This window comes from Aptenodytes patagonicus, chromosome 2 (genome assembly GCF_965638725.1).
Source record: "Aptenodytes patagonicus chromosome 2, bAptPat1.pri.cur, whole genome shotgun sequence".
Classification (NCBI taxonomy): Eukaryota; Metazoa; Chordata; class Aves; order Sphenisciformes; family Spheniscidae; genus Aptenodytes; species Aptenodytes patagonicus.
In genome coordinates this window covers 138,176,008-138,203,140 of record NC_134950.1, presented here as the reverse complement: position 1 = coordinate 138,203,140, position 27,133 = coordinate 138,176,008, and the positions used below count along the sequence as shown (strand labels likewise).

General features: G+C 38.9%; 1 protein-coding gene across 4 annotated transcripts in view; it reads left to right on the top strand.

Moving 5' to 3' along the window:
* The window catches only part of HDAC9 (histone deacetylase 9), a 499,339-nt gene that overhangs the window by 30,326 nt on the left and 441,880 nt on the right, over positions 1-27,133 (top strand). For 3 of the 4 annotated variants that reach the window (XM_076331372.1, XM_076331374.1, XM_076331373.1), the window contains exon 2: positions 10,724-10,836. The exons of the other annotated variant lie outside the window; for it this stretch is intronic. In XM_076331372.1, the coding sequence (XP_076187487.1) occupies positions 10,818-10,836 (19 nt within the window). In that variant the 5' untranslated portion in view covers positions 10,724-10,817. The remainder of the gene's footprint in view (positions 1-10,723; positions 10,837-27,133) is intronic. 4 annotated transcript variants of the gene reach the window in all.

Below are 27,133 nucleotides of genomic sequence, written 5' to 3'. Positions count from 1 at the left end.
CATTAAATAACAGAATACTGAATGTCTTACTAAGTGGTTTGAATCCTGAATGGGACATCTAGGTCCTAATTTAATGGAAGTAGCAACAGTGGTTCTGGAGAAACTACGGACGGCTTTGTAGCCTCTGTGGAAGGGCTGGAGAGCAGCAGAATGTTACGATGATTCAGCTGGAGGTTTGTCTGGATTCATCCAAACCAAGTGTCAAAGCAAAGCTCACAGAGACATATTGTGCTCTAAAAATACAAACTGTTTGCAAATCAGGTTCTGTTGAGTATGATTATCTGTGCTAATATCTATATATAAACATATCTAACATGAATTGGATTTTTCAAGGATATTTAGCTATAACTTCACTCTAGTCTTTTTGAAGGCAGTGGTGATAATCCCAAGTGTTTATATTTATCTTTATGATCACATCAGAGTGTTTAATTGTTACATATTGAGGAAGGTTTCAGTGAGGGAAAGTCCTTTTGTCTTAAAAACAGAAAAACTTTATTGCAATATGTCTAAGTGAATGAATCCAAACAATTATACTGAAAGTAAATTTTTGGTGGTTCCAAATAAAATTTTTATAACGTCTGAGGAAGTTTATACATGAAACTGCTCTTTTATTTTAGAATTTTATTTTATTTTTTTCCTTTTAACTTAACCAGCACATACCTTCATGCATCCTTTAAGAGCTGAGAAGGAAAGCAAGACTGATTCCTTCAGAGGACAATTCGGAACCCAGGTCAGCTGTCTGGGATTCCCTTTGGAGGCTTTCTTTTCTAGATAAGTAGGTAGTCTCTTCCTGTAGAGTCTGCCTAAGACAGACAGACTCCCGTAGGGAGGCTAATAATTTTTGTTGTTTCATGAGATGCATTCTGTTATTCTAAGTAGGTATGATGTTGCAGAAATGCAAAAGTGCATTTCTGTGTGAAGCTTTGATGTTCTGATACATTCTAATTACAAAGTCCCCCTGCTGTGAATATTCCAGTGCTGTGCATCTCAGATTAAATTTAAAACATAATAAACTTGTTCTTATGCTGCCCTTTACTTGAAAAGATAGAGTAAATAAGGAATAGGAGAAAATTGTGTCACTACCTGAAGTTCTTTATCGGTAGCTATATGTTAGTTACCACACTGTGCAGCAAGGTTCAACAGCAGCTGAAATATGATTCAGTTTAAGAAAAAAGAAAGGGGAGTGGTTGAGAGAAATTTTAGTTTTCAACTGGTGAAAAGACAAATATAAACCAAAGCTGAAATACTGTGGACTACATATTATAGGCTCAAAGGGTTTCAGAAGTGCTCTATTTACTGTTTATTACTTGTTCTTTTGAAAGACTGTTTATAGTTCTAGTGCTCTGAACTAGGTTGGGTTACCTGAACCCATGGGAAAAGTCATATTTTAATGACATGAATGGTGAAAGTTTACATATTTACTTTCTTCTTCTTGTGTAAGACCACTTATTAAGAATGTGTGTGGTGGTTTTTTATTCTATGTGTATGCATACATAGAATAAACAGTCCATCTTCCCTTCCCCTCGTTAATCATTTTCATGAGTTAAAATTACATTTAGTCTCATGCATTTTTAGAGAAATGGATGTTCTTGGACACATAGCAGACAGAGATCGGTAAGAGTATGCTCTTTTGGTTTCAGCAGAGTTGTTTCCTTTCACATAACTCAAGGGGTTTTTGTTTTGTTTTTTTTTTTTTTAATTATCAGTGAATAAGTTATTGATGATGATTGATAATAAATTATTGGTTAATGAAGTCTTGCCTCCCTCAAATATCCCTTGAACTAAACACAGTTTAGGTCAGTAGTGCAAAGCTCACAGTGCGCATGTAAGTCTCTCTACTCCTGCTGTCATTTAAATTTGCCTTTGCTTTCCACAGAAGTCCGCTTAAAATTTTTCAAAGGCAAATTTAATAATGTTCTTATAGTTTGATACAAAGTATTTCTAAATTAGGTGCTTGAGTTCTGTCTGAGGCTTTCTTCCCAGGAGCCTGGATAATTAGTTTTGGCAGTGCTGGGGAAGAAGGGCGGAATAAGAGAAATTTTAAATTTGAAATTTCCATCAAAATAATCTGGGCTCTATAGTTTCTTGTAGTGACTCACTTTGTCCAACTTTTTGAGAAGAAGAAAAATTCATAAGAGGCAGATGCCTTCCTTCAGTTATATACACTTGGTGGAAGTTTCTCCATGCCCTTGTGTGTGGGGAGAGGACTATACCCGCTTTCGAACTACCTACAAGGGCTGTTCTTCGTGTATCTTGGAGCTGCTCGCAGAATGGCTGAGGCTGGAAAGCATCTCTAGAGATTGTACTTTGTGCATTGGGATTGAACTAGACAGTCAGCTAGAGTAGGCTGATCAAGGCCATGTCCACTTGGGTTTTGAGTATCTCCAAGGATGGAGACTACACAGCCACCCTGTGCAACCCGTTCCAGTGAAAAAGGTTTTTGTTTGTTTGTTTCTTTCTTTCTTTCCTTACGTTTAACTGGATTTCTTCAGGTCTCTAATGGTATTTTTTTTCGTTACTAGCCACCAAACCAGTTTAGAAGTAGTATCTTCCCTTGCGAGCTACCGTTAGGGCTTAGAGAAGCATTAACTGCTGAGACTTCCATCCCTCTTTTCATCAGGCTTTGCGAAGAATCTGAGAAGTCTGTTACGTTTCCCTGGCTCCAGCAGGGTTCATTGGCAGGACTCTGGGAACGCAGGAGAGAACTCTTCCTCTCTGGAAGTGCCTGTGTATGTTGATTAGTGATACAGTCTCAGCTGTAGTTATGTTTTACAATGCTTCAAGTGGCAGAAGTGATAGAAGTCAAATTTGTGCTTCAGTGACCTCCTAATTTCATGATTCGTTTTTCTCTAGCAGAAGTTCTTTTTGTGTCCAAAATATTTTTAAGCAATACTGATTAAAATCTGGCAAATTAAAATAAATAAATAAATAAATAAAAATGTGGACCTAAAGAGGCTAGTCTGTCTTATATTTTCTTTCTGCTATGAAAGCATCATGCAGGCCAGTCCCTCACCTGGTGAGGTCCCTGCTACTGCCTGGCAGTACTTGATGCAGGATGGATCTTGTACCTCACTTCTACTTTGTGAGGGCACAGCTTGATGTGCGCTCTTCTTGGCCCAGCCAAGGGGCTAGCACGGAGAAGGGAGACAGGACAACTGAAGTTGCAGTAGAATTATTGCTGCAGCTGCGTGGTGAACAAGTTCAAAAAACTTGATGAGGCTGAAAAAAATGGTTGGTTTTAGCTAGATCATATTTCCAGCTGGCTTCACTGGGAAACGGAGCAGAAGCTTGTGCCAGTTTGTTGTAATTGGCATAGCAGAAGTCCAGCCAGCTGCTTAGCAGCACATTATTTAATCCTGATGATTGAGGTCTAAGACTCATTTTTAATGGAAGGCATCATCTCATCTTTCTTTTTTAGAAATCTTATTTGCTTCATCTCTGTAGTAGATGGTGAGTGTAAAAGAGATGGACCAAATGGCTGTATGGCTCTTTTGCTTGCTTAAGAGAGCTTCAGAAAGGAGGATTTGTTTTACTAGACAGAAGCGTGAGCCTTCCAGCCTTACAGCTGCATTAAGTAGTATGCTCACAGTATGGTATATGCGTGAGGTATAAAACTGCTTAATATTGCATATGAGTAATTGAAAAAGTACAGTGATGTAACTTACTCTTCAAAAGAAATAACATGAATTTCTTGACTTTTTAACTTCTGCATCCAGCAAAGGCAGCCCAGTTCAAATGGGTAGGAAAAGGGGTTGGGGGCTTTGCAGTTATGCAGCTGATACTGAGACACAGCATGATGCAGCTAGTGTGTTCCTGGTGCGAAATGAAGGGACTATATTAACCTAATCACCTTTCTGCACAACATTGTGCATCTCCTGCCACCCAGTATACTTCAACATTTGTGATTTAAAACTAGCTATATGTTAGTATAGCTGAGGATTCCTTAGAGACTCTAAGACATGCTTTTCTGTTAGGCAGTATGTATCAGAAATGACTTTGGTGGGGAAGTACAAAGAGCATGATAGTCCAGAACTCACTGCTAGGGTAGTTCTTTAATACCGAACCTGCAAGGATATGTACCGCGAAATTGTTACAGACTTCAAAAAGTTGTTAAGTAGCTACCTAACTAAGAATAAGGTACCCAAACACCTTATTGTAAAAATACTTAATCCTGCAGTGAGCTCTGGATACTGAAGGCATTGCTCTTCTGTGGAACCCTGAAATTCTAACTGAAAGCAGTTATATACCCCAGTATCTCTTGGACTGGACTTTGATAATGCTGGTAGTAAATCTGCACTGTACTTGCATATAAAGGTCACTGGCTAATAGTGTTATTCTGCATAATGTCCTGGGTTTAGTCTACCTTATTTTATGTTTTTAAACCAAATATAATAGAAATGCAATAAAAGAGTATATAGCCGTCAGTGTGCCCAGGCGGCCAAGAAGGCCAATGGCATCCTGGCCTGTATCAGAACTAGTGTGGCCAGCAGGAGTAGGGAAGTGATCGTGCCCCTGTACTCGGCCCTGGTGAGGCCGCACCTCGAATACTGTGTTCAGTTTTGGGCCCCTCACGACAAGAAGGACGTTGAGGTGCTGGAGCGTGTCCAGAGAAGGGCAACGAGGCTGGTGAGGGGTCTGGAGAACAAGTCTTATGAGGAGCGGCTGAGGGAACTGGGGTTGTTTAGCCTGGAGAAAAGGAGGCTGAGGGGAGACCTCATCGCTCTCTACAACTACCTGAAAGGAGGTTGTAGCGAGGTGGGTGTTGGTCTTTTCTCCGAAGTAACAAGTGATAGGACGAGAGGAAATGGCCTCAAGTTGCGGCAGGGGAGGTTTAGATTGGATGTAAGGAAAAATTTCTTTACTGAAAGAGTGGTGAAACATTGGACCAGGCTGCCCAGGGAAGTGGTGGAGTCCCCATCCCTGGAGGTATTTAAAAGACGTGTAGATGAGGCACTTAGGGACATGGTTTAGTGGGCATGGTGGTGTTGGGTTGACGGTTGGACTCGATCTTAGAGGTCTTTTCCAACCTCAATGATTCTATGATTCTGTGATTCTATGATTTGCTCTTTGAGCTGATGTCTTTTAAGTCTTTGTGTTTAGAATTCACACGAACATTTAACATGTGATCTTGTTTTTTTCCTTTTCCGTATGCCAGGTCACTTCCTGATCAAATTTTGAAGGTTCATATAAGGTTAGAAGGGTTGGATTTGGCACTCTGGATTTGGCCTGTGTGGGTGAAATTCATTTTAGTAGAAGTTCACTGTAATTTGTCTTCCAGTCTTTCTATTGCCATGCTTTTTTAAAAGATCTTCAGTTTGATCTCTTTTTTTATTTTTTGCCTCTGATTTTCATTATATACAGTATGAATACTTATTCAAGATTTTTGTGTAAAATAGTAATTTGGAAGAAGTTTTTTAACCATCAAGTTTTTCGTGCCCTGTAGAGAAAAACTGTTGTTGTTGGGTTTATTTATTTATTTATTTTTTATTGTTTTAACCTTTCAGATCCATTTTAATTGTGCTTTTTACTAAACTGCTTGTTGGACAACAGAATTTGTACTAATTCTGACAGCTGTCTTAGATGCTTAGTTTTTTAACACACAAGCTGTTGTGAGGAGAAGGGATTACTGTTCCTTTCTTGTGACACTTGAGGTGAATGGCCTACAGGATTTTGATCTCAGAATTTTGTCGATAAGGAACTGAAAGTTGTTTTAAAACAATATATCCAGCAGAGAATCAACTAGATGTGTTATCAGGGGTGCCAACCTGTCATGTTCAGAATTTAATGAAGTGTAGCATTCTATATTTTTATCCACGAAATCTTTGTGTAATGATTTTCTAAACCCCTTTACAAATAGAAGTATTTTGGAGTTGGGTAAAAAATCCTCCTGGAAGAGAAAGATCTGGAAGATACCTCCAGGATGTAGTTTTGAAAAACGTGTGCGTATGGATTCGTCTCAAAAGTGCTCATGAAAAATTCATCTTGGAGAAGGAGGAAATAGAAGTAGAAATATCTATTTCATCTGAATTCTGTTAGTTTGTATTCACTGCATCCCATTTCAGAAACCCAGTTCCCAAAATAATTTTGAAGTATAGGCACAAGATAGAAAAAAAGTAGTCAGTGAATATAGTCTTGGGACAGCACGGTGAGAGATGACAGTTTAAAGGAATGTTATTAACTTGAAATGCTTACTTTTGTTTGAAAATGTACTTATTTATAGTCATGAGAAACATAAGCTTTATGGTGGCCACTGGGCATGAAGACCTACATTCTGTCTTGTGCTGTTCTTCTGTAGCAGTTTCAAAGCTACATCAGTCCTTGGAGCACATGAACTACTGAATTCCCTTTGAAGAAAAAGGAGCAGGTTCATTGTTCCTGGGTGAGCAAATGCAAGTCACTGATGAGCAGCATCACTGCCAGTGATATATCTGAAGGTAGATGCTAATTTGCTGTATATTGTGCTATAGCCTAATATGCCAAGTTGATAACTTGGTTAACGAGTTATCATCCAGTTGAAGTGGATTGCCTTAGGAAATGCAGATAATCTATACTGAGTCCCGGAGCCACTTGCCGTACCTTAGTATCTTCAAGATTTGACTGATCAGGAGCTGTGTGCTGTTTTTTGTGGGTGGAGGTGGAGTATAAATGCATCTCCCAAGAACCATAGTACCCTTATATAAATTATAAAATAATTATAAAAATTAGAACGTACTGTGGCCAGCACTATGCTTTTTTCCTTTAATTCAGTGCTAACATTAAAAAATACGTGGCACTGCAGTTCATACTGTCTAATTTACACTATGACATTCCTTCAGTAAAGGGAAAGAAACGAAGCATGTCAGCTTATCAGTAGAAGTCTGTTTGAATGAGGGTGTCTGTGTTGTGGATATAATTCTGTATATGATGATGTGGAGTTTTTCATAGTTCTAAATGTGAGCTTTGACAATGTGAGCCTTGTATCAGATTTGCAAGGAGTTGTTAAAACTGAACCTGAACAACAACATTCAACTACTGAAAGCTTTGCATTTACAAGAAGTATATGGAAATACAGTATCAGGCAGGATGCCAACCGCCACTTCATAAAATATAAGACTACCAGTAGAGTTGAATTTACAAAATTCCTTAACAGAAATCTTTTTATGGGGATCCCAGCAGAATGCTTTCTTATACGGGAATTATTCTCAGTAGGTTTAACAGCAATGAATATTCAGCGCTGCTGCTGTCTATGGTGATCTTGAAAGGGAGAAATCCTTAACTTCTACATCATGGAATCACAGAGTAGCTGAGGCTGGAAGGGACTTCTGGAGATACCTAGTTCACCCCCTCCTCAAGGCTGGGTCAACTGCAGCAGGTTGCCCAAGGTGGTGTTACAATCTCCAAGGATGGAGACTCAACAAACTCGCTGGGCAGCCTGTTCCTGAGGTGTTTGGCTTCACTAACAGTGAAAAAAGTGCCTTCTGATGTTTAAATAGAATTTCCCATATTTCTATTCGGGCACATTGCCTCTTATTCTGTCACTTGGTGTCACTGAGAAGAGTCTGGCTCTGTCTTCTTTACATAGCTGCTCTGCGATGGAGCACCTTCTTTTCCTCTGACCTTGGTTTTCTTTCTGTTTCTCACTTTTCTTTCCCCCTTCTCTCTCTGTCTGGTGTTTTCTGCCCTTAAGTGTGTTTTCACAGTGGCTCCACAAACTTTGGTGATGGGCTAAGCTTTGGCCTGCGGTGGGGCTGTTGCAGGGCTGGCTGGACCAGCTGTGACTGGCACATGGCAGCCCTTTGCCTTCTCCCACAGAGTCTACCCCTGCAGCCCTCTCACCCCCGCAAACCTTGCCACATACATTCAGCAGACCCATTTTCTGTAGCCTGTTGAAGTCCCTCTGAATGGCAGCACAACCATCTGCTCTGTCAACCGCTCCTCCCAATTTTGAATCATTTGTAGAATTGCTGAAGGTGTGTTCTGTACCATCAGCCAGGTCCTTAATGAAAAGCAGTACTGGCACCAGTATTGACCCCTGGGTGCTCCATTAAAGTGACTGGCCTCCAGCTGGACTTTGGGCTGCAGATCACAACCCTTTGAGCCTGGCAGCTCAGCCAGTTTTCAGCCACCATGCTGTCTACTTATCTATCTGTATTTCACAATTTGTCTGTGAGGATATTATGGGAGACAGTGCTGAAAGCCTTGCTAGAGTCAAGGTAAACAACATCCACTGCTCTCCCCTCATCTGTGTTGCTAGTTATTTCATTGTAGAAGGCTATCAGGTTGGCCAAGCATGATTCTCCTTCATAAATATATGCTATTTCCCATCACCTTCCTGTCCTTCGCATAGTTGGAAATTGTTTCCAGGATTATTCGCTCCATCACCTTCCTAGAAATTGAGGTGAGGTTGACTGGCCTGTAGTTCTCTGTATTCTCCTTCTTGTCCTTCCTGAAGACAGGAGTAACACTTGCTTTCTTACAGTCTTTGTGAACCTCCCTTGATGGTCATGACCTTTCAAAGGTAATCTGAGAGTGGCCTTGCAGTGGTATTGGCCAGCTCCCTCAGCACTCATGGGAGCATCCATCCCATCAGGTCACGTGGACTTATGTGTGTCTAGCTTGTTTAAGTCTTCCCTAACTTGATTCTCCTCCAAGAGTAAGTGTTCCTTGCTCCAGAAAAGCATGGAAGAGCTATGAAGCAGCTTCTTTCTACAGAGTTTCAGCAAAGCTGGCATCCATAACCCAGTGGTTCAGGATGGGTGGGACCATTGTATTGATGGAGTGTGGAATGTCGGTATTTGCACTGACAGGAGCATGCCAAGCATATCTGCTGATCTCTCGCTATCTCACACAACTATCCCAGATTATTTGCAATTATTTTTATTGGGGAAAAAAGTGGAAATTTTTCCACTTTATGTGAGGTGAAAGCTTAGCCATTTGAGCGTGCAGTCTGAACTGACAACATGTTCTCTGGTCATACTAGCTTCAAATACCTACTTAGATGGGAGGGTCTATGTGGAGTGAAATTAGACAAAATGGTAGTTTTAGTTATGGTGATTATAGAAGTGTTTTCCTTAGAATATTGTCAAATCCTAATGTCCAGACTTTTCTGTTATATTTAGTTTAAATCTCTACTAAAAATTCACTCTAGTAAAGTCCATAGTTAAGAATTAATATCCATTACTTTACTTTGTGAGATACCACATAGTCACAGCTGAGGCTGGATACTGAATGAATGGATGTTGGATTCACTGGAAAATGTTTTTAATTAGCTGTGTAGCTGCTAAGATAATAATGAGCTCTCTGAAATTAAATAATAAACTTAGAACTTGGCTAACCTGAATTGTGCATTTGTTATATTGACAAATCTTGGAGCTATATGGGGAAGTAGCTCACCTGCCTCAATCAAGGTAAAGATGTGCCCAAATAGAGGTTTTGGGTTAGATTAACAGTAGAGGCTGTTCAGTTTAATAGTGGTTCCATCTGATATTTGATGAAATTTGATGCATGAGGTAAGCAAGGGAAAACAATTAGGATTTTCATGAAGTATCATGAATTTTGGGTTTACAGATGCTGTCTGCTGGAGTATTGGATGTGTCCGAATATCATGCCTGTTTGAGCAAGCTACTTTAGTGGGCATAAAAGCTGAAGTTACTTATCTAAATGTGTGATTTCCCTTTCTTGAACAATAATGATGCTAAACTTAAATGATGATACTTGGTTAAAATGTAATTTACTATCTGAAATTTGGCTGAGCTCAGCTTGAAACTGAATGTGCAGTTGGTGGTTTAAAAAAAGTGACAAAAGCTGCTAAAATATTCACTACTAAGAATATCTTTGACTACTTAGATGCTTCAGGAGCAGTGGCTGAATACGATAGTCACAGTGGTTGTAATGCACTACAGCCTTCTCCTCTCTCCCATTATGCTGTTTATATCATGCTTGAATGAAAATACATTTTAGTTCCCTGAAAGCCTTCTCTCTGCAGCTTTAAACTTTCAGCAGATGTGAATATTAGAGGAGCACTTTTGCCTCTGCTTCTGCATAGAACTAGAATGCCACAAGATTGTGAAAGGGTTCAGCCAAATTGCAGAACCTTCCTTGCCCTGCCCTCGAGCAGCCCACGCTATTAGCAACTATCTTGATGGTGTTAGAGATGTCATTAGCTAGTAGTGGGAGATCCATTCAACTATGCTAATTATTTCAACAAGTTCTATTCTGAATTATGTAAACGTTGGAGATTAAGGAAGTAGTAGATATTCCAGAAAGGCTTTTGAATGCAGATCTGTTTCTGCACATTCATATTTCAATGCTGACTGCAAATGTCTCCAGTAAGAGTAAAACTATGAATTGGCCACTGCTTAGCCATAAGGATATAATCCAGCTATTTCTTCCTCAAGTCTTCCAAACTCTAGTTCATATAATTCCCTGATCTTAGTGGAAAGAGAAAGGACCAGTTAATCCTTTACTTTCTAATACTGTTATGTGACTATAGATGAGCTGTAATGCAAATTTCTATCTGAGTCTGGACTGCCCTGGAGCTTGAGGATTTTTAGCCTTAGCTTGTTTTCAGTGATCATCAGCTCTTGAATTTACAGCAAAAATGTACATGAAAGAAAGAACCTTTAGTGTGAGAAAGTTATGTCAACCACATTTAAACAGAAGAACATTTGAAATCTGTTGTCTCTTAAAAAATAGTATGTTGTTACTGTATAGGTCAAAGGTGTTTTTTCTTTATTTTATTTAGATTCTCCCCACTTCTGGAAGAACCTCAGAATCTGAACAATTTCTGCCACAGTTTGGCTTTACACTATCAGCAAATTACCATTCCATCAAGAGCAATGAGCTCCACAACACCAGGTCAGTTTGTTTATTTTTATACCTCACTCCTGTAGAACACTGTCATCTATTAGGATGTACAGAATTCTTTGTGTTGATGCAATGGATTTGGCAAGTGACTGATATGCCAACTGCACTTCATAAGATATGACTGTCTTATAAAACAGGATAAAGGCTATACAGGCAAAAAAGGCTATTTTGGGGATACCTTATCTCAGCTGAATTATAAAGCCAGTATAATCCTACAGTGCTTTTAAAACGTTTTTGTAGAGTTTGTTAAGAAACTGAATAATCATGATTGGACATGAATAGGTATCTTAAAACATTTTAATTCTTAATGTTTGTATTTAGTCATTAAGTGATTATTAAGTGATTATCTGCCTTGTTTGAAGAAAGTGCAGATGGTATTCTGTTATTTTTCTTTTCAGCTCTCAAGTCGTATTTGCCCACATTGGGCATCCTCTGTAGAGCTTCCTCCTTTAAGGATGTGTAATTAACAATGGTCTCTGAACCTGCTTTATCCGATACCTGCAAAATGAGTTACTGCCGGTTCACCTAATAGAAAGTGAACTATTAGTAGCTGTACCCAGTGTTCAAACTTTCAAAGAATCAGAATGCTGCATATGGAATGTGCCTTGACTTCAGTTCTTTTGAGGAGTGAGAGTCCCCAATTCAAATCTGTGCAACGTCCCATATGGTTCACACTTTGTTCACCCACACTTGAAGTATCTATTTCTAGTACTGTTGGTAAAATAACCCTTTACAGGTGGCTTATTTTATGACTGCTTTGGTTTTGTGCAAACAGCCTATAAAAGCATCAGGGAAAACACTGTAATAGTTAGTGAGCTGTATTTATCTGCTAGATGCCCTATCTCACAGAAATGTAATTCAGTGAGGATTTTTGGAGAGTTGTTGGTTGTAGTGTTGAAAACTGGCAATAACTGCTTTTCCATTAAATGGAGTCAAGCATATCTGGGTTTCATACTCGGCCTCTTTTTCTTACAGTGCAATGACATGCAGTGACTTATTCATACAAAGCATGAGGGGGCATTCAGCAGCATGTCTTTGTTTTATCTGTATTCCAGTGGTGACTAATATGAAATAATCTTGTACTTTGTACTTGTACTACTTAATCTTGTACTAAACATGCAGTTCAAATTCCAAGATACTCCAGTTGATTGGGTATCTTTCTAATGTTTCTTACCTTGCGTTAGATATAGTCTGTGGAAATAGCTAAAAATGAAATTGGCTCTCACAAAAAGAAAGTAAATTTTCCAATACTCTTATTGCTATGAAGAAACATATTGTAAATATGCATTCATGTTTGCTGTCTTTCCAAATCCAATAAAGGAGAAACATTCCATATAATCAGATTACCTGTAAAGATATTTAGACACTATAGAAACATTGCTTTCAGTGGGAGTTAGGTGCCTAAATATCTTTAAATCTAGTCCTTAGTGTCCCCCATCATTAGAGTTTGCCTGTGAAAACTCCTAGCTGCTTCACCAGCCATGTCAAAACACCTCTGTGGCACGTGCAGAGTTGCAGTATTCAAGGGCAACATCACCCACGGGATCCTCATTTTTCTCTCTTTCAGTGAAAGGGAAATGAGGCAGGATTTATTTGGACGTAAGTCTCGCATCCTGCTTGAAGTAAATGCTGTGGACTAAAGGAGCATGAGTGTCTCCTTGTGGCATCTCTTCTGTCCCCTGACTGAGGGAGTCTGAGATGTGTTTTGTGTAGTGTTCTGTCACCTTTTGTCAGTCACTCAAATTTCTGCTTTCAGTGCAGTCACTGTAATAGACAGGTAGGGAATAGAGTGGCAGGAAAGGCCTCCCATTTCTGTGAGCAGTTAACATTTGATTTATTAGAATTTTTTAGAAGATAAAAATTGCTGAATTTTCTTGTTGCATCCGTAGTAACGGAGTTCTGCCTTCCCAGTCCTTTTCAAACATGTGTATTTATTAATATGTGGCCAATATGTCTTTGTCCCATTGCAATTTTTATTGCTTCTTTTTCTTTCTCCTGGAGTTTGTTTTTATGAAGGTGAACTTTGAGATGAAGAGATAGAAGGGCAGTTCCATCCAGCTTCTAACTTGAGGTTAGAAATATATACTAAGATGTGCTTGTTTCACTTGTAAGACACTGCAGTAGTTGAGGAAGTATCTCTAGTATTCCAAAAGAAAAATTAATTGGATTGGCACTGACATGAGCAGCTTGTTTCTGTTGTGGTTAGCCTGTGGAAGGCAGTTCTTGCATTTATGGCACATAGTTTAAATGGCAAAAGCCTGCTGGAGATGTGTCTAATAGTGTTAGAGTAGGGTGTTTTGTGCTCTTGCTTTTTTTTACTCCTGAGAATCTTGTGCTTCTTTCAGGGAATAGGTTGCTATATTCAGTTACAGCCAGTGGTTAGGGCAGTTTAAAATAATTTCTAAGCAGGAAACTTTAAACATTCTCATTTAATACAGACAGTATTTAAAAACACTCTTTTTCTGTTGTGTAATATCAGGATGCTACCTCATTTGAATACCAATCTGTGTGCCTTATACATAAGACCTGTGAAAATTTCCATAATATATTGTAAATATCAATATTTTAGGTCATGGTTGTAGGTTGCATTACAGAATGATAGTTGTATTTTTTCATTTTACAAGTTATCTACATATATACATAGCTTGTGTATGTACATTCATACATGCTGTTGACACAGAAGATGAGAATACTTAAAAAAAAAAAGAAGAAAAAGAGCAAGAGGCAAACTGGTAAAGCAGTGCTACTCTGTAGATGAATGGTATAGGCCAGCCCACTTCATGGATGGCTTGTTCTGTCAATGAAAAAATTCTGAAATGCTGTAGAAAGCTTCAAGTACTGTGTGCTATGCTAAATTTCTCTGTATTTTTACAATGTGATATGCTAAGCGGAGGAAATATTTCTTTAGAATTTCTTCCCCATCATACCTAAATTGTCAGAAAGTCCATTGAAAGATCCAACATGTAACAAGCAAGAATTTTGCATGTTTTATTCAAATATTAGCTGAGGAACCTCTTTGGATAGGATTTGTTCACGGCGCCCATGCTCGTAAGTATTTCTTTACGTTGTATGATGCAATGAACAGGTCTCCAGTGTAGCAACATCTACTTGCAACAACACTGTAACCTACTAAATTGATCTCAACTCTTTGAACCCTAAGGGAGCAAGGCTCTTGCTTAATCTGTGGAGCTATAAAGTAAATGCTGAATCCCAACAGGGGACGGTGCTGGTGTTTGGTTGTTTGCTTTGCTTGTTACAACTTGTAAGATCATTAAGGAAATGTTTACATCCTGTTGCCAGTGCATGTTCTGAACTGATCTGTGTGCATAAAAAGCATCTGACAGAAAAATAAAATATTTATTTGCTCTTATAGGGAATAGTTAACCTATCGGTTTGAGAGAGATTTAAAAAAAAACCCCCAAAACCAAAATAATACCCAGTGGTGAATTAATGCTCACAGATGTATTTTTGGAGTTATTTGCCTCTAACTGTCTAATACTTTGAAATGTATCCTCTGTTAACATGGTGATGTGGTTGGGGATTGTGTCTGTTGTGTGTCTACCAGCTTGGTTTCCAAGGATTCCAACCCTTGCAAAGACTGTTACTCTTCTGAACAGGAGATCACTTCACTTAAAGCATGCGTTGATTTAATACAGTATTTCTTATCCAGATTTTTTCAAAGTAAAACAGCACCTATGGGGAAGGGTGTACTATAAATATTTCTGTAAAGATGAAGGTCATGGAGGCATGATGACCCTAGGTTTTCATTTTGTACCCTGAGTAGGGGAGTAAGTCCAGAGAGATCTCATCTCTTCTCCCCTTTCTCTCTCCTGTCACCCACATCTTTCAGATTTTGTGCTTTGTTTTTCACCTTGAAATTAGAAGTAACATTGGAATAGTTAAATTAAGTAAATTCTATTAAAAAACCAAAACACTAAAACCCCTAAAGTTGTTCATGGAATCTTGGGGTAGAATAGTTTCTGTTAGGGAGGAGGGGCGAGTAATATTAATAGATTTTACTAATAGATGATGAAGAAAGGAAGGTACCTGGAACCCTAAACTGTCCAGCCAGTTTCTAGATGCTACAAACTATTGCTAAATGGGCATCGTTTAGTATCACAGTCTCCCAGTGTTAAAACACATATCCAGTTTCTTCCTTTTACTGTCGCAAACAGGCGAAATGCTGCTGTGGAAAGCTGGTCTGATTAGAGTGAGAGAGCTTTTCAGCGTCCTGGGGATCATGCTGGTTTTCAAAAGCATAACAATATTTGTCTGCTGCTGAGAACAAGTTAAAAATGTGTACAGTTTACTTAATTGCACCAAGGTGAAATCAGCTCTTTCATATATCTCTAATTACTGAATTAAAATCCTGGTCTGATATTATGGAAATCCCTGTTCAAACTTCTTTCTGCTCTTCAAAAAAATTGCTTATTTTTCCAGGTCTTAAGTATCTTGTAAGAGCTGCCTGTTGCTGTAGTCAATCGGAAAGTGATTTTTCTTTTCTTAATAAACTGAGTGGGAAGAGAGAGGAGCCGTGTGCTGAATTCTGCCAGTTTCTACTTTTGGACCACTTTTCTGTCATCTTGATTCTGAATTTCTTTAATAGGCGTTTGTTTGTTCCTCTTGAGGAATAGCTTGTTCTTCCTCTCTGCAAAGCTGACTCCCCCTGTTTTTTTTTTCTGCTTTGCTCTGCTTTTTCATAAATCATTTTCCTCATATTAGTAAAGACTAAGTATAGAAAATGCTCCAAAATGGTATTTCCACTACTGTTTTAAAATTAAAAATGCAGTGAAAGGTTATGTTGCAGTCGAGTAACCATCTCTGCACCAGCAGTAGATGCCGTGAACAGACGAATATTTCGATGAATGATTGTGTATGTGGTTACTCTAAAATATATTTTGTCAGTCTTTTTGTAAAAAGATTTAAGAGAACTTTGAGTCCAAAACAAAGTAGTAAATGAAATACCAGAAGGCTAAAACCTCTCCTTCATACAGAAATAGGTATGTTTTGGCAGGTGTTTAAGTTCCATTGAAGCTGAGTGTGTGGATGTTTTTGGACCTCTGACTGTAGACTGAAGGAATCAAATGCATTTGTTCCTTGTCATGACTTTGTGATGACTTTTCCTTTGATTTAAAAAGAAAAAAAAATCACTTACAGAAAGGCTGGATTAGGTATGGTGAATTCACGGAATATGGCCCAGTAACTTTCACGATTAATACATAAGTTATCTATTAATAGATATGTTATCTGTATCTATCTATCTATATGTGACAGAGTACCGCAGCTCTTTAAGATATCAAAAAGGAAAAAATAAAATCTATAAGCTCAGCCTTAATGAAACGTGTGAAAGAAGGATTCTTCCCCCACTGCACCCCCTGCTTTTTTTTAACTTTCAATGCAAAGCATGACTCAGATGTGCAGCTCAGATTTTGACCTCTTGAATCTCTTTACAGAAGTGCAAAATAGCCTCAGTCTGATATAAATCTTAGTTTTGCCCTCATGAAATATAAAAAGTTGTTGTTTATAGACTCTTCTTTCTGTCTCTCTGTATTTTTCTCATAATAGTTTAAGCCTGACATCCTTATCTAAGTGTTTCTAGGTAAAATCCCAATAATTCACAAGCATGAATGAAAAATTTGGATCCAAAATGTGTTCTGCCACTGGGGATTTAATATACAAGACAACCAAATGATGAATAAAATGCTCTGTGCACACATTAGATAAGAAAGCATCATCTTGTTCACTTGCTAGTCTTTAAAGTTTGTAAATACATTGAGCTACTTCCTGTGTTTTTTTTTTTCTTTTTTCCTCTTAGAAGTAATTTACACCATTTACCACTAAAATTGATAATCAAAGCATTGAAGTGTCATGGTCCTGTTCTTGTTTGTGCATTTACACTTGTGCATGTTCATGGAGGTCTATCATTTTGTGTGCTAACTCTTCAAGTTTTAAGTAAATAAATAAGACAACATAAGTCACCTAGCTAGTGTGTTGTGGGATTAATTAGTGCTTGAAAATTACAATTGTGTTGCTTTTTCCTTTCAGGAATTGCTTGTTAATACTGGCCACCAGATGTTTTTGTCTGGGAATTTGTCTTTCAAAATAACTGTTTTGTTGGTCTGTGTAGCCAAAGCACAGGTCTTACTTTTTGAGCAGTAGCACTTTAACAGCTAAATTAGCTCGCTGGGAATAAATCTTGAAAGGTTTTTTTATTTCAATATGTTTTATAAAGCTTGTAAAGATTCTTCAGAATGGCTTTTTTTTAATTAAAGGTGCAAACTTTTTCTCATTTTAAGTATATAATTTATCCTCAGTGTTCACTTAGACACTTAAAACACGCACCTCTAGAAATAGCAATTGAATTTATTGTCCATTGACAAACACAGTATTTCACTGTCCTTTCAGAGTTATCAGAATTTTTACTCTGATTAGTTCATTAAACCAGGATGGCACAGTCACACTTTCACTGGAGTCTGGTGAAAAAGCCTAACTAAATTTAATTTAAGTCAATGTGGTAATGTAAATTGAATAAATTACTTAAATGGCTTTTGGCTCCCCAGCTGGTATGTGTTGGTATATCCTGAAAAAAACAGTTTACTCACAGAACAAAACTCGGAACAGCTCTCTTGTTATGAGAGGTCTGGGCTTTTGATGCAGAAGTATTCTGTAAACCATTTTCCATGCCTTAATTTTTGCTGCTTGCCAAAGGCTGTGTTTTCAGTGTATGTAAACTGAGACTGTGCTGAATTTTGCTAGGTATCAGGATGTAACTGGTTCTGGGTAGGCATCTGATTCTGCATGGGTGCAAGACAAACGGTACAAAAAGACAATTCCAGATTGAAAGAATCATCCTTAATAAATTTAATTTATTCCCATTGTATCTTTTTCAATGGCATTGGCCTGTGGTAGTGTTTAGTGTGCATAAAGGTGTTAACAGTGTGGAAGAGCAACAAATGCTTCTCTGTTAGCTGTTGGGGAAGTTAGGTTTTTGGTTTTTCATCTTGGAGCAACAAAAAAAAAAAAGTTGTACTTCACCAATACTCAAATATTAAACATCAGGTGTTTATAACACCTTATTAAATATTAAACATCAGGTGTAATGCTAAACATACAGACATGGATAACTTGCATACAAGAATATTAATATAACTGGCTAAACAGATTTTTAAATGTTCTAAACCAGATTTCAGAATGCTATAAAATAAAGCTAATGCCCTATTTTATGTTTTAAGTAGGTACACGTATACTTTAAATAGGTAAATATATGTGTTTATATTTTGAGTGACCTTAGGAAAGGCATATCAGAAGATTGCATTCTCTATAGAGTGAAAATATGGTGTTATAACTCATGTTGGCTAACACGGTTCGAAGAAAAAAGTTTTTCAGACAAATGGTTACTGTTTTTGATGATAGAAGGCTTGCTTATTAAAGATAATTGGTGAGGAATATAATTCGACTTCTGTGGTATGTGACAATCTGTTAAAAATAACACTATCCAAAATAATTACAGCCTTAAATGAAATAAAAACTGGCTAACAGGTTTCAGAAAGCATTGTACATAGGGAAAATTGTTATCCCCTGAAGGTTCTCCTAGTAGATATCTGTAGGAATTTATTAGTTTAACATTACTCAGTATTTTTATTGGTTATCTAGAGGAAAAGAAATATTAATTCTAGTAAAGCTAAGATCAGTTATACTGGAATAAATTTGGTTATATAAGGTTATATAATCCCACTTGATAAAGTCAATTCTTTGAAAAATATGCATTTTAATCAGATAAAAGTAACAAAGAATGTAGCACTTGAGAAGAATCATAGAATATTGATTAGAAGAGACCTCTAGAGGTCCCATAGGGCTACTGCCAACACCAGATCAGGTTGGGCATGGTGTTCTCCAGATGATTCTTGACACTCTTGAGGGTTGGAGATTTGCAGAGCTTCCCTGGGCATCTTGCTGGAGTACCGCACTGTCTTCCTGGTGAGAAGCCTGAGCCTCCAAGTTAGAATTTGTGGCCATTGAGCCTTCCACTGTCAGCTAAAGCTGTTGAGAAGAACATGCCTGCATGATGTTTGTACCTCCCCTCCAAGTAGTTGCAGGCTGCTCTTAAACCACCACCTTAGTCATCTTCTCACCAAACTTAACAAGCTCTGCTTCCTCAGCTTCTCCTCATAGGTCATGTGCTCTAGGGCCCTGACTTGATAGTCCTCTCTTGATAGCTCTCCACTATCAGTTTTTCACTGTCTATCTGTACATAGGAATGCTTGATTATGACTTGTAAGTCATGATAAACACCCTGAATCACGAAAAGGGAAGCTAGTGTCCCGCAGTAGCTAATAAAGCACATGGGCTTTTTTTTGACATGGGAGCTGAATGCTGAGAGTAAGTAATGCTTCTGCTTCAGTGGCCAGATCCAGTGTTGGGGATGGAATAGAGAGGAGCTTTGGATTAGTCAGGAATGAATATATCTTAGTTTCCTTTTCAACACAGAGAAGAGACATGGTTAGGGTCAAGCAAAACTTTTCCTTCAGTCTTCATTTAAACTGACTGTACAAAACTGTTCTTGGAGTACTGGTTCTAATTCTGATAGTGATACTTCAGAAGGGGCTTTGAAGAAGAGTTTACAGAAATAATACAAAGTCTGGAAAATACACCTTATTGGAAGAAGCTTCAGGAATTCATTCATTCAGTCTGTTTTTCCTTTGCTGAAGGTTAAGAGACAATGTGATTGATGATTCTTTTTATATATACAAGTGCCAATGTACAAAATATTTCTGGTATATGAGATGCTTATTCCTAACAGGAAGATTTAATGATATGTTGTGGCTGGAAGCTCAAGCTAGACAAATTCAGATTAGAAATGGGGCTCCTTTTTTCAGCAGTGTTGGTAATTAGCCATTGGAATATGTTGGATAATGATGGGGGGCTAATTCCTCATGTGGCTCATCCTTACAAGCTCTAAATCCTTACAAGCTATAAAATGGTTTAACCCCAGCTGGCAACTAAGCCCCACACAGCCACTCACTCCCCCCCCGGTAGAATGGGGGAGAGAACTGGAAGGGTAAAAGTGAGAAAACTCGTGGGTTGAGATAAAGGCAGTTTAACAGGTAAAGCAAAAGCCGCGCGCACAAGCAAAGCAAAACAAGGAATTCATTCACTCCTTCCCATGGGCAGGCAGGTGTTCAGCCATCTCCAGGACAGCAGGGCTCCATCACGCGTAATGGTTACTTGGGAAGACAAACACCGTCACTCTGAACGTCCCCCCTCCTTTCCTTCTTCCCCCAGCTTTCTATGCTGAGCATGACATCACATGGTGTGGAATATCCCTTTGGTCAGTTTGGGTCAGCTGTCCCGGCTGTGTCCCCTCCCAACTTCTTGTGCACCCCCAGCCTACTCGCTGGTGGGGTGGGGTGAGAAGCAGAAAAGGCCTTGACCCTGTGTAGGCACTGCTTAGCAGTATCTAGAACACTCCTGTGTTATCAACACTGTTGTCAGCACAAATCCAAAACACAGCCTCATACTAGCTACGATGAAGAAAATTATCACTGTACCAGCCAAAACCAGCACGAATCCCAACAGCCACCTAGAAGTTACTTTGATTGTCACTAAGTGTATGACAAAATATTCATGTGTTTTTACTGAATAGAAGTCTGCCATCACTTTAAGTGAGTTTGGAAAGCCTCCAAACTTAGAAGTTTGGATTCTAGTCTCCCAGGAAATATTTAACCAACTCTGCTTCTACTACTTTACTGCCTGTAATTCTAAAGTCATTGTGCTTGCTGGAAGCTTATGCAATAGGAGCATCCTGCGTTGCCATAGAAAAGCTTGGCTTCACTTGATGCAAACTCTTTAGTGTAACCTGTAAAGCCTTTCCTAAGTATACAGATTTGCTCTGGGAATGTCGTGGTTTAACCTCAGTTGGCAACTGAGCACCGCGCAGCCGCTCGCTCACTCCCCCCCCTACACCCGGTGGGATGGGGGAGAGAATTGGAAGAGCACAAGTGAGAAAAACTCGTGGGTTGAGATAAAAACAGTTTAATAATTGAAATAAAACGATAATAATATGATGATAATAATAATACACAAAGCAAGTGATGCACAGTACAGTTGCTCACCACCCGCCAACCGATGCCCAGCCAGTCCCCGAGCAGCGGCCCCCCCCGGCCAGCTTTCCCCCAGTTTATGTACTGAGCATGACGTCACATGGTATGGAATGTCCCTTTGGCCAGTTTGGCTGTGCCCCCTCCCAGCTTCTTGTGCACCTCCAGCCTTCTCAGTCGGTAGAGCATGGAAAACTAAAAAGTCCTTGGCTAGTGTAAGCATTACCTAGCAACAACTAAAACATTGGTGTGTTATCAACTTTGTTCTCATCCTAAATCCAAAACACAGCACTGTAGCAGCTACTAGGAAGGAAATTAACTCTATCTCTGCCGAAACCAGGACAGGGAACAAAAATACTCTGTAATTCCAAATCAAGTCAGGATCTGAAGCAGCTCAACTAAAGAAATGTCCCTGCCCTGTCTAATTCCAGCAGTTGCCATGCGTCATCCTGTGCTCCAGTTCCATATAGTCCAGGGCCTAGATTTTTACATTACTGGGGGGGCTCACTACCATCTTTGAACTTCCTACCTAGGCAGCTGGACTGTCACATATACAGAGTATTCCTTGGACTGTGCCATGTATGAGAAATCCTAATGCCTTGGTGGGTGGGACCAATTCTGGATAAATGCATCTACTCTTGATGTTCCTTTTTTAATTTTTTTTTCCTTCTTCCCCTCCCACCCAGCATCTGAATTTCATTCTTAGTCTTGGCATACCCAATAATCTGTTTGATCTTCTACAAACATTGTTTGCTTCAATGTACTCTCTAGCATGTTGTTTGGGGGGGAGTTTGGGGTGTTGCTTTTTAAAAAGGCCTAATTAATATCTCTCAGAGGCTATAAAGTAAAGTCTGGTCTCTCCGGGTGCTTCATTGCTGTATTTTATTTGGCAGGTCACTTGCTTTCCTAATTTCTGTCTCTGTCAATCCTCACATTTCCATTTGGAGAATTGCTTTTGTGGTATCCAGGTAAACAACAAAAACATCCTTTTCTGATGTCATTATTAGCAGGGTTCTTTATATCTGAAAACACAAGTAGCGTGGAAGATGCTCGTGGTTCCCTGCATCACTGCAAACTCACTTTGTCTCCTGAGTGGTTTTACACATCAGATAGCTGTTTCACTTCAATCATTTACTAAATGATTCGTGTCAAGACTCATTGCTGTGTGTCTGCCTTAGTGGGGGGAGAAGACAGGACAGTCACCTCTAGTGTGGGAGAGCAGGCGGGAGACTGTGAGCAGGGGAACTGCATGATTCAAAAAGCTACCAAGGGGAGGTTACATTTTGAGAAATGACTTTTTCAATGGCAGTGCCAGAATAAGCAGCTCTAGTGACTGCCTGCTTGTTGTTCTCACTCTTCTCATTGACTGCTTGGACATGCCAGGTATATTTATTTGTGTGGCCACAAGATGAAACAGATTTGGGAACTGATCCAGGCTCAGCTGTTCCCAAGAAAAAAAGGGTTGTTTTTAGCCTGGATTGGTTCCTCATTGTGGTTTACTACATAGCCACACAATCAATGGTATTGGCAAGGTGAGGAAGGAAGAGGGAAGAGAAAAGAGCGTTTAACTCATGTACTACCTTTGAAAGAAACGATCATGAGTGATCCTTGAGCAGAAGCATGGTCAGCCTCCAGAACTGTGGGATTACCTAGCCCTACTTCTTCACACATCTTCGCTTTACTGGTAATTTCTGTTTTCCAAATGTAAAGCGTTTCCAATTCTGTCCATGCAGAATTTGGAGGCTCAGTGGACATTTTTGTTTTTCAGCTCTACAGCTGAAAGCAATGACCACATCATCTGTCGTACAGCGTACCACTTTTAAAGTCATATTTCAGCATCTGACCGCCAGGCATTCTTTCATATTCATTAAGATATATGCAACACAAAGCAGTTAGAAGTATGTGAAATAGGCTTTGTTGAAAGATCCTGCAATTAATATTTTCCTATGTGAATTTATAACATACATTTTTTGTAACGATCTGTTTCCAAAATGTTACCTTATACAGAAAGTTAAATAAGACACCATGAATAAAAACTTTTAGTTTCTTTATTTATTAGATTAGATGCATGAATGTTGATTATATTGAATACCATAAAAAAGGTATGTTTGCCAACTTTTAATTTTTTCCCACCCACACACCGCCTCATAATTTTGTCTCTAGCAGCCCAGATGTGTTTCTTCAGAGTAAGTGTTTCTGCAGTGATAATTATAACACTTTTAACAGGTAATTTGCAGATTAGGTAACTCACAAAAAGCAGAACTATTTTGTAGCACCTTAATTTTGAAGTTGGTGACAATTTCAAAACTACAAAGTCTGAAATGTTATAGTGTGTGGATTATCTTAATCTAGGAATTAAGTACTGCTTTGTAGCATTTAGCAAATGAAGGTCTAAAGACACCTCAAGGTGTGATTTAAATTGGGGGGGCACACTTTACATCAGGCAATGATGTGCACGTTGTGGGGTGGATCCAAGTTCTGCTGAACCAACGAAACTCATGGTTTGAACCTGCCTCAGGGCATATTTTTTAAAAAAAATTGTCATCTCTAAGAAGACTAGACAAATGCTATTTTAAAAGCTAACAACACAATGACTTCCATAGTCCCCCTTGATGACCTGTTTCCATGTGTGATTATACTTGGAAACATAAGGTTCCTATTCTTTCTATTTATATTTCCACTAGTTATATCTATTTCTGTTTAACATTGAAGTTTAGATATGCAAGATTTATAAACTCTGAAAATTTTTTTTCAAAGTTTAATGTGGTCTGAAACAGATTAACACAAAAGATCTTACTTTGGACTGTTGCTTGCTGCGGGAGGGGGAGGATTTTGAAATCATATAATACTTGGATAATGCTTCTTTTCTTTCTGTCTTTCTTTTTTTCATGACAAAGCTGAGCAGCTGTCAGGGGTCCTGGGCTAATGCCCAATTTTGGTGAGGACTGTAGTTCTTGGGGCTGTGATGTGTGGTGTAGGTGTTGTCAACCTCAATGTCTGTTCCAGAGTTGAGTCTCCTACAGGTGCTGGCCTCTGGCTGGGAATTCTGGCAGAAAGGAAGGCGACCTGAGACGGTTTGACAAAACTCCCATTCATTAAACATGGGATATTTTGAGTTTAAAGTTTTTGGTTTAACACTTTGGTAGTTTCTGCCAAAACAAAGCACTGAGCTATTTTAGTATTTCTGAATTCCTACCCAACGTGCCCTTTGTTATCAATTGTAGTTAACGGCTGTTAACTGTTCTCCTATTTTCCCCCCTCACTTGTTCAATGTTCTTCTCCTAGGATAGTGTTTGCTAGTGTTTCTTTCCAGTCTTCTCTTTACTAGATTGTAAAAATCCATTTCTTCAACCTTTTCTCATAGATCACACTTTTAAATCTCTTCATATTTTCAGTTTTCTCTTAGCTTCTTAAGGTGCCACCTGGAAGCGACAGGAAAATTTCTGTTGTATAAAAGTAAAATTATGCAAGTAGTTATTCTTTATTACTCTCTCATTGCTTAATAACCCTCAGTTTGCAGACATAGTCACTCTCAAGTGTCTGGATTATGGATTAAGCAGGTTCTGTGCCCCTCAGTACTTGACTGTAGGACATTGCCATGGCATGAGTGATGTAGATGACAACAGCTGACACGTGGCTTCCTCTATGTACTGCTGTTTAAGGCTGCATCTGTGCTATGCAGAAATGAGTTTACAGGTTTTTAAAACTTGAGTGTCCGTGTCATCCATTTATAGAAGTTTCATGTTGTCTATATTCTTGATTCTTCCTGCATTGGGTAATGGAGAATGATCTGACATGAGTGGGAAATTCACGAAGGATTACTGGTCTGGGGTGTGGTAGAGGAAAAAGATGTTTTCTGTAAGTATGGAGACCTGTGAGTTATTGTGTATGCTCTCTGTTGTGTGACTCGCATCACCTGCTAATCGGGGGGGGGAAGATATGTTAACCATTTCAGGAAATGGTCAGCTCTGACTCGGGAGCAGCATTAGCAATCCTTTGTCTTGCTAGAACATGCAGCCCGTATGCTGTCTGCGTTTAACCAGATCTCCTTGTTAAGGATAGAGGGAGTTGAGTCTCAATAGTGATGCTGGCACTGTATTTCTAGAGAAGGTAATTAATAGGAAGAAGCATAACAGAACCCCTGCTTTAAAAAAAAAAGACATAAAGCAAAAAAAGAAGCGTAAACCAGTATAAAAAATACAGCTACTCTGTATTTTGAGGCAGTACCCTGCAATGAAGTCCAGTGCACAATACACACACTTTAAGCTGCATGAGGAAAACAGACATCAGATATCTTTCACAGCTTCCCCTAAGGTGCTTGCAGCTGTTCTCTAGCCTTGAAGTATATCTTTAGTGACTTAAAGTGAATACAGCTCGTTTAGATATCCCCAACTCAGCTTTCAGTAGTTGCTGTGGGGGCAGAGAGCACTCTTATATTGCTCAAAAGCTGCCTCAGATCCTGATGAATATCCTTTTTCTGTATTGAAACATTCAGCAGTTGCCCTAGACAATTTTTTTGTGGACAAATTCACAAGTAAGTGTAAGCTAAGACAGGAAAATCCTGAAATAGCCACTGAGTGCTTTGTCTTTTCTGTTCTACTAGTTTGTAAAGAGTAGAAGAAGAGAGAGGAACTCAAAACATAGTGCTGCTATATGAAATACTACATCACCTTTCCCCTGTGTTATTTCTGTGACTTCAATGTTTTACCTTTCCAAACTGGTATATTAGAACATGCCTTTCACGTCATGTCCTTGAATGCACTTGAGGGGTCTACTTGCCCTCTCTCACCAAACATGCAAGAAAGGTTACTCCTGTGAGCACTCCTTAATCCATTACCATCCAAGGAATCTGTGATAGATGACAAATAATGTTTTGATTTTGATTAGCAAATTAGGAGTACCTATAGACTTGTGGAGGCGCCATTCATTTCTCTGGCAGGGAGACACTAACAAATGACTGCAGTAGCTGTCTTTGGGGTACAGATCTGTCTATACATGGGAATTTAATAGTATAGTTCTTTCAGTAATAGTAAGAAACTCCCCAACCAATCAACTGAATAATGAAACAAAACCAGCATTTGCATGTAGAGGAGGATTAGGAAGAAAGACACTGATACAGTGACTTGAAAGCAACATAGAGAAGGGGAAATGAGATATCGAGTGGAGACCTTAAAAGCTGTGGAGGAGGGAGAGGTAAACACTGGACTTGGCTTAAAAGAATAAGGAACAAGGACATAAGAAAAAAGCTATGGAGAGAAGACATACGCAGAAACATTAGAATACATGAGAATAAGTGTGTCTAAAGTGTGAGTAAGGAAAAGAAATTTTTTAAAAGAGCTTCCTGGGGAAATAGCCTCCCTTCCGCTTGGCACTGGTCCTCAATGTCACAAGGGAACTGGGACCAGCTTCTCTGGTGCTCTGCATACCTAGCCGCTGAAATGGAGATTTGTTTTAAAGTTGACTAACACTTTACAGCTAGTCAGTACTTTATGGTGCTGAAAACATTCCCACTGATGGGATTCTAAGGTATTTAGCTGCCACTAGTTTCAAAGTCTGTTATATTACTGAGGTAGCTCAGTGGATATGGACTGGAAGAGCAGATTCCTTTAATTGCTTGTTAAAGGGATACCTAGATTACTTTTGTTATGTTTTGTATTTTCTTACCTCTGGGAAGTGTTTCTGAAAGCAGTAAAAACCTTTTACTTTCAGGATTAATAGTCTTTTCTTATAACTTAACTATGTTTAACTTCATTACAGCTGCTTACTGGTCTTCCCCCCCCGCCCCGATTTGATGTTGCAGTTTAGTTGTACCATGGAATGAAAAAATACAAACTTGAAAAAAAAACAAAACCAAACAACCCACCCCCCCCCCAACCGCCCCCCAAAACATGTCCTACCTTGAACCTTTCTGGTGCATGTATTTAATATCCTTGTGAAAGGGATGTTTTGATGGTACAGGAATGTGCTGGTATCTTACAATCAAAAATCATGTGAAAACACTGTGTATGTGTGTGTCTGTCTATAAAAAAAAAACCCTGCAAATACATCTGCTGATGCTTCCTGGACTTGCAACATCCACTATTCTGACAGTTTCAGGGCTTTAGTAGCAGCTTTCAGTCATTGTAAATTGTACATTGTATTCCTGTTCAGCATTAATGTTCTTAGATGGCAAGGACAGCATTTCCACTACC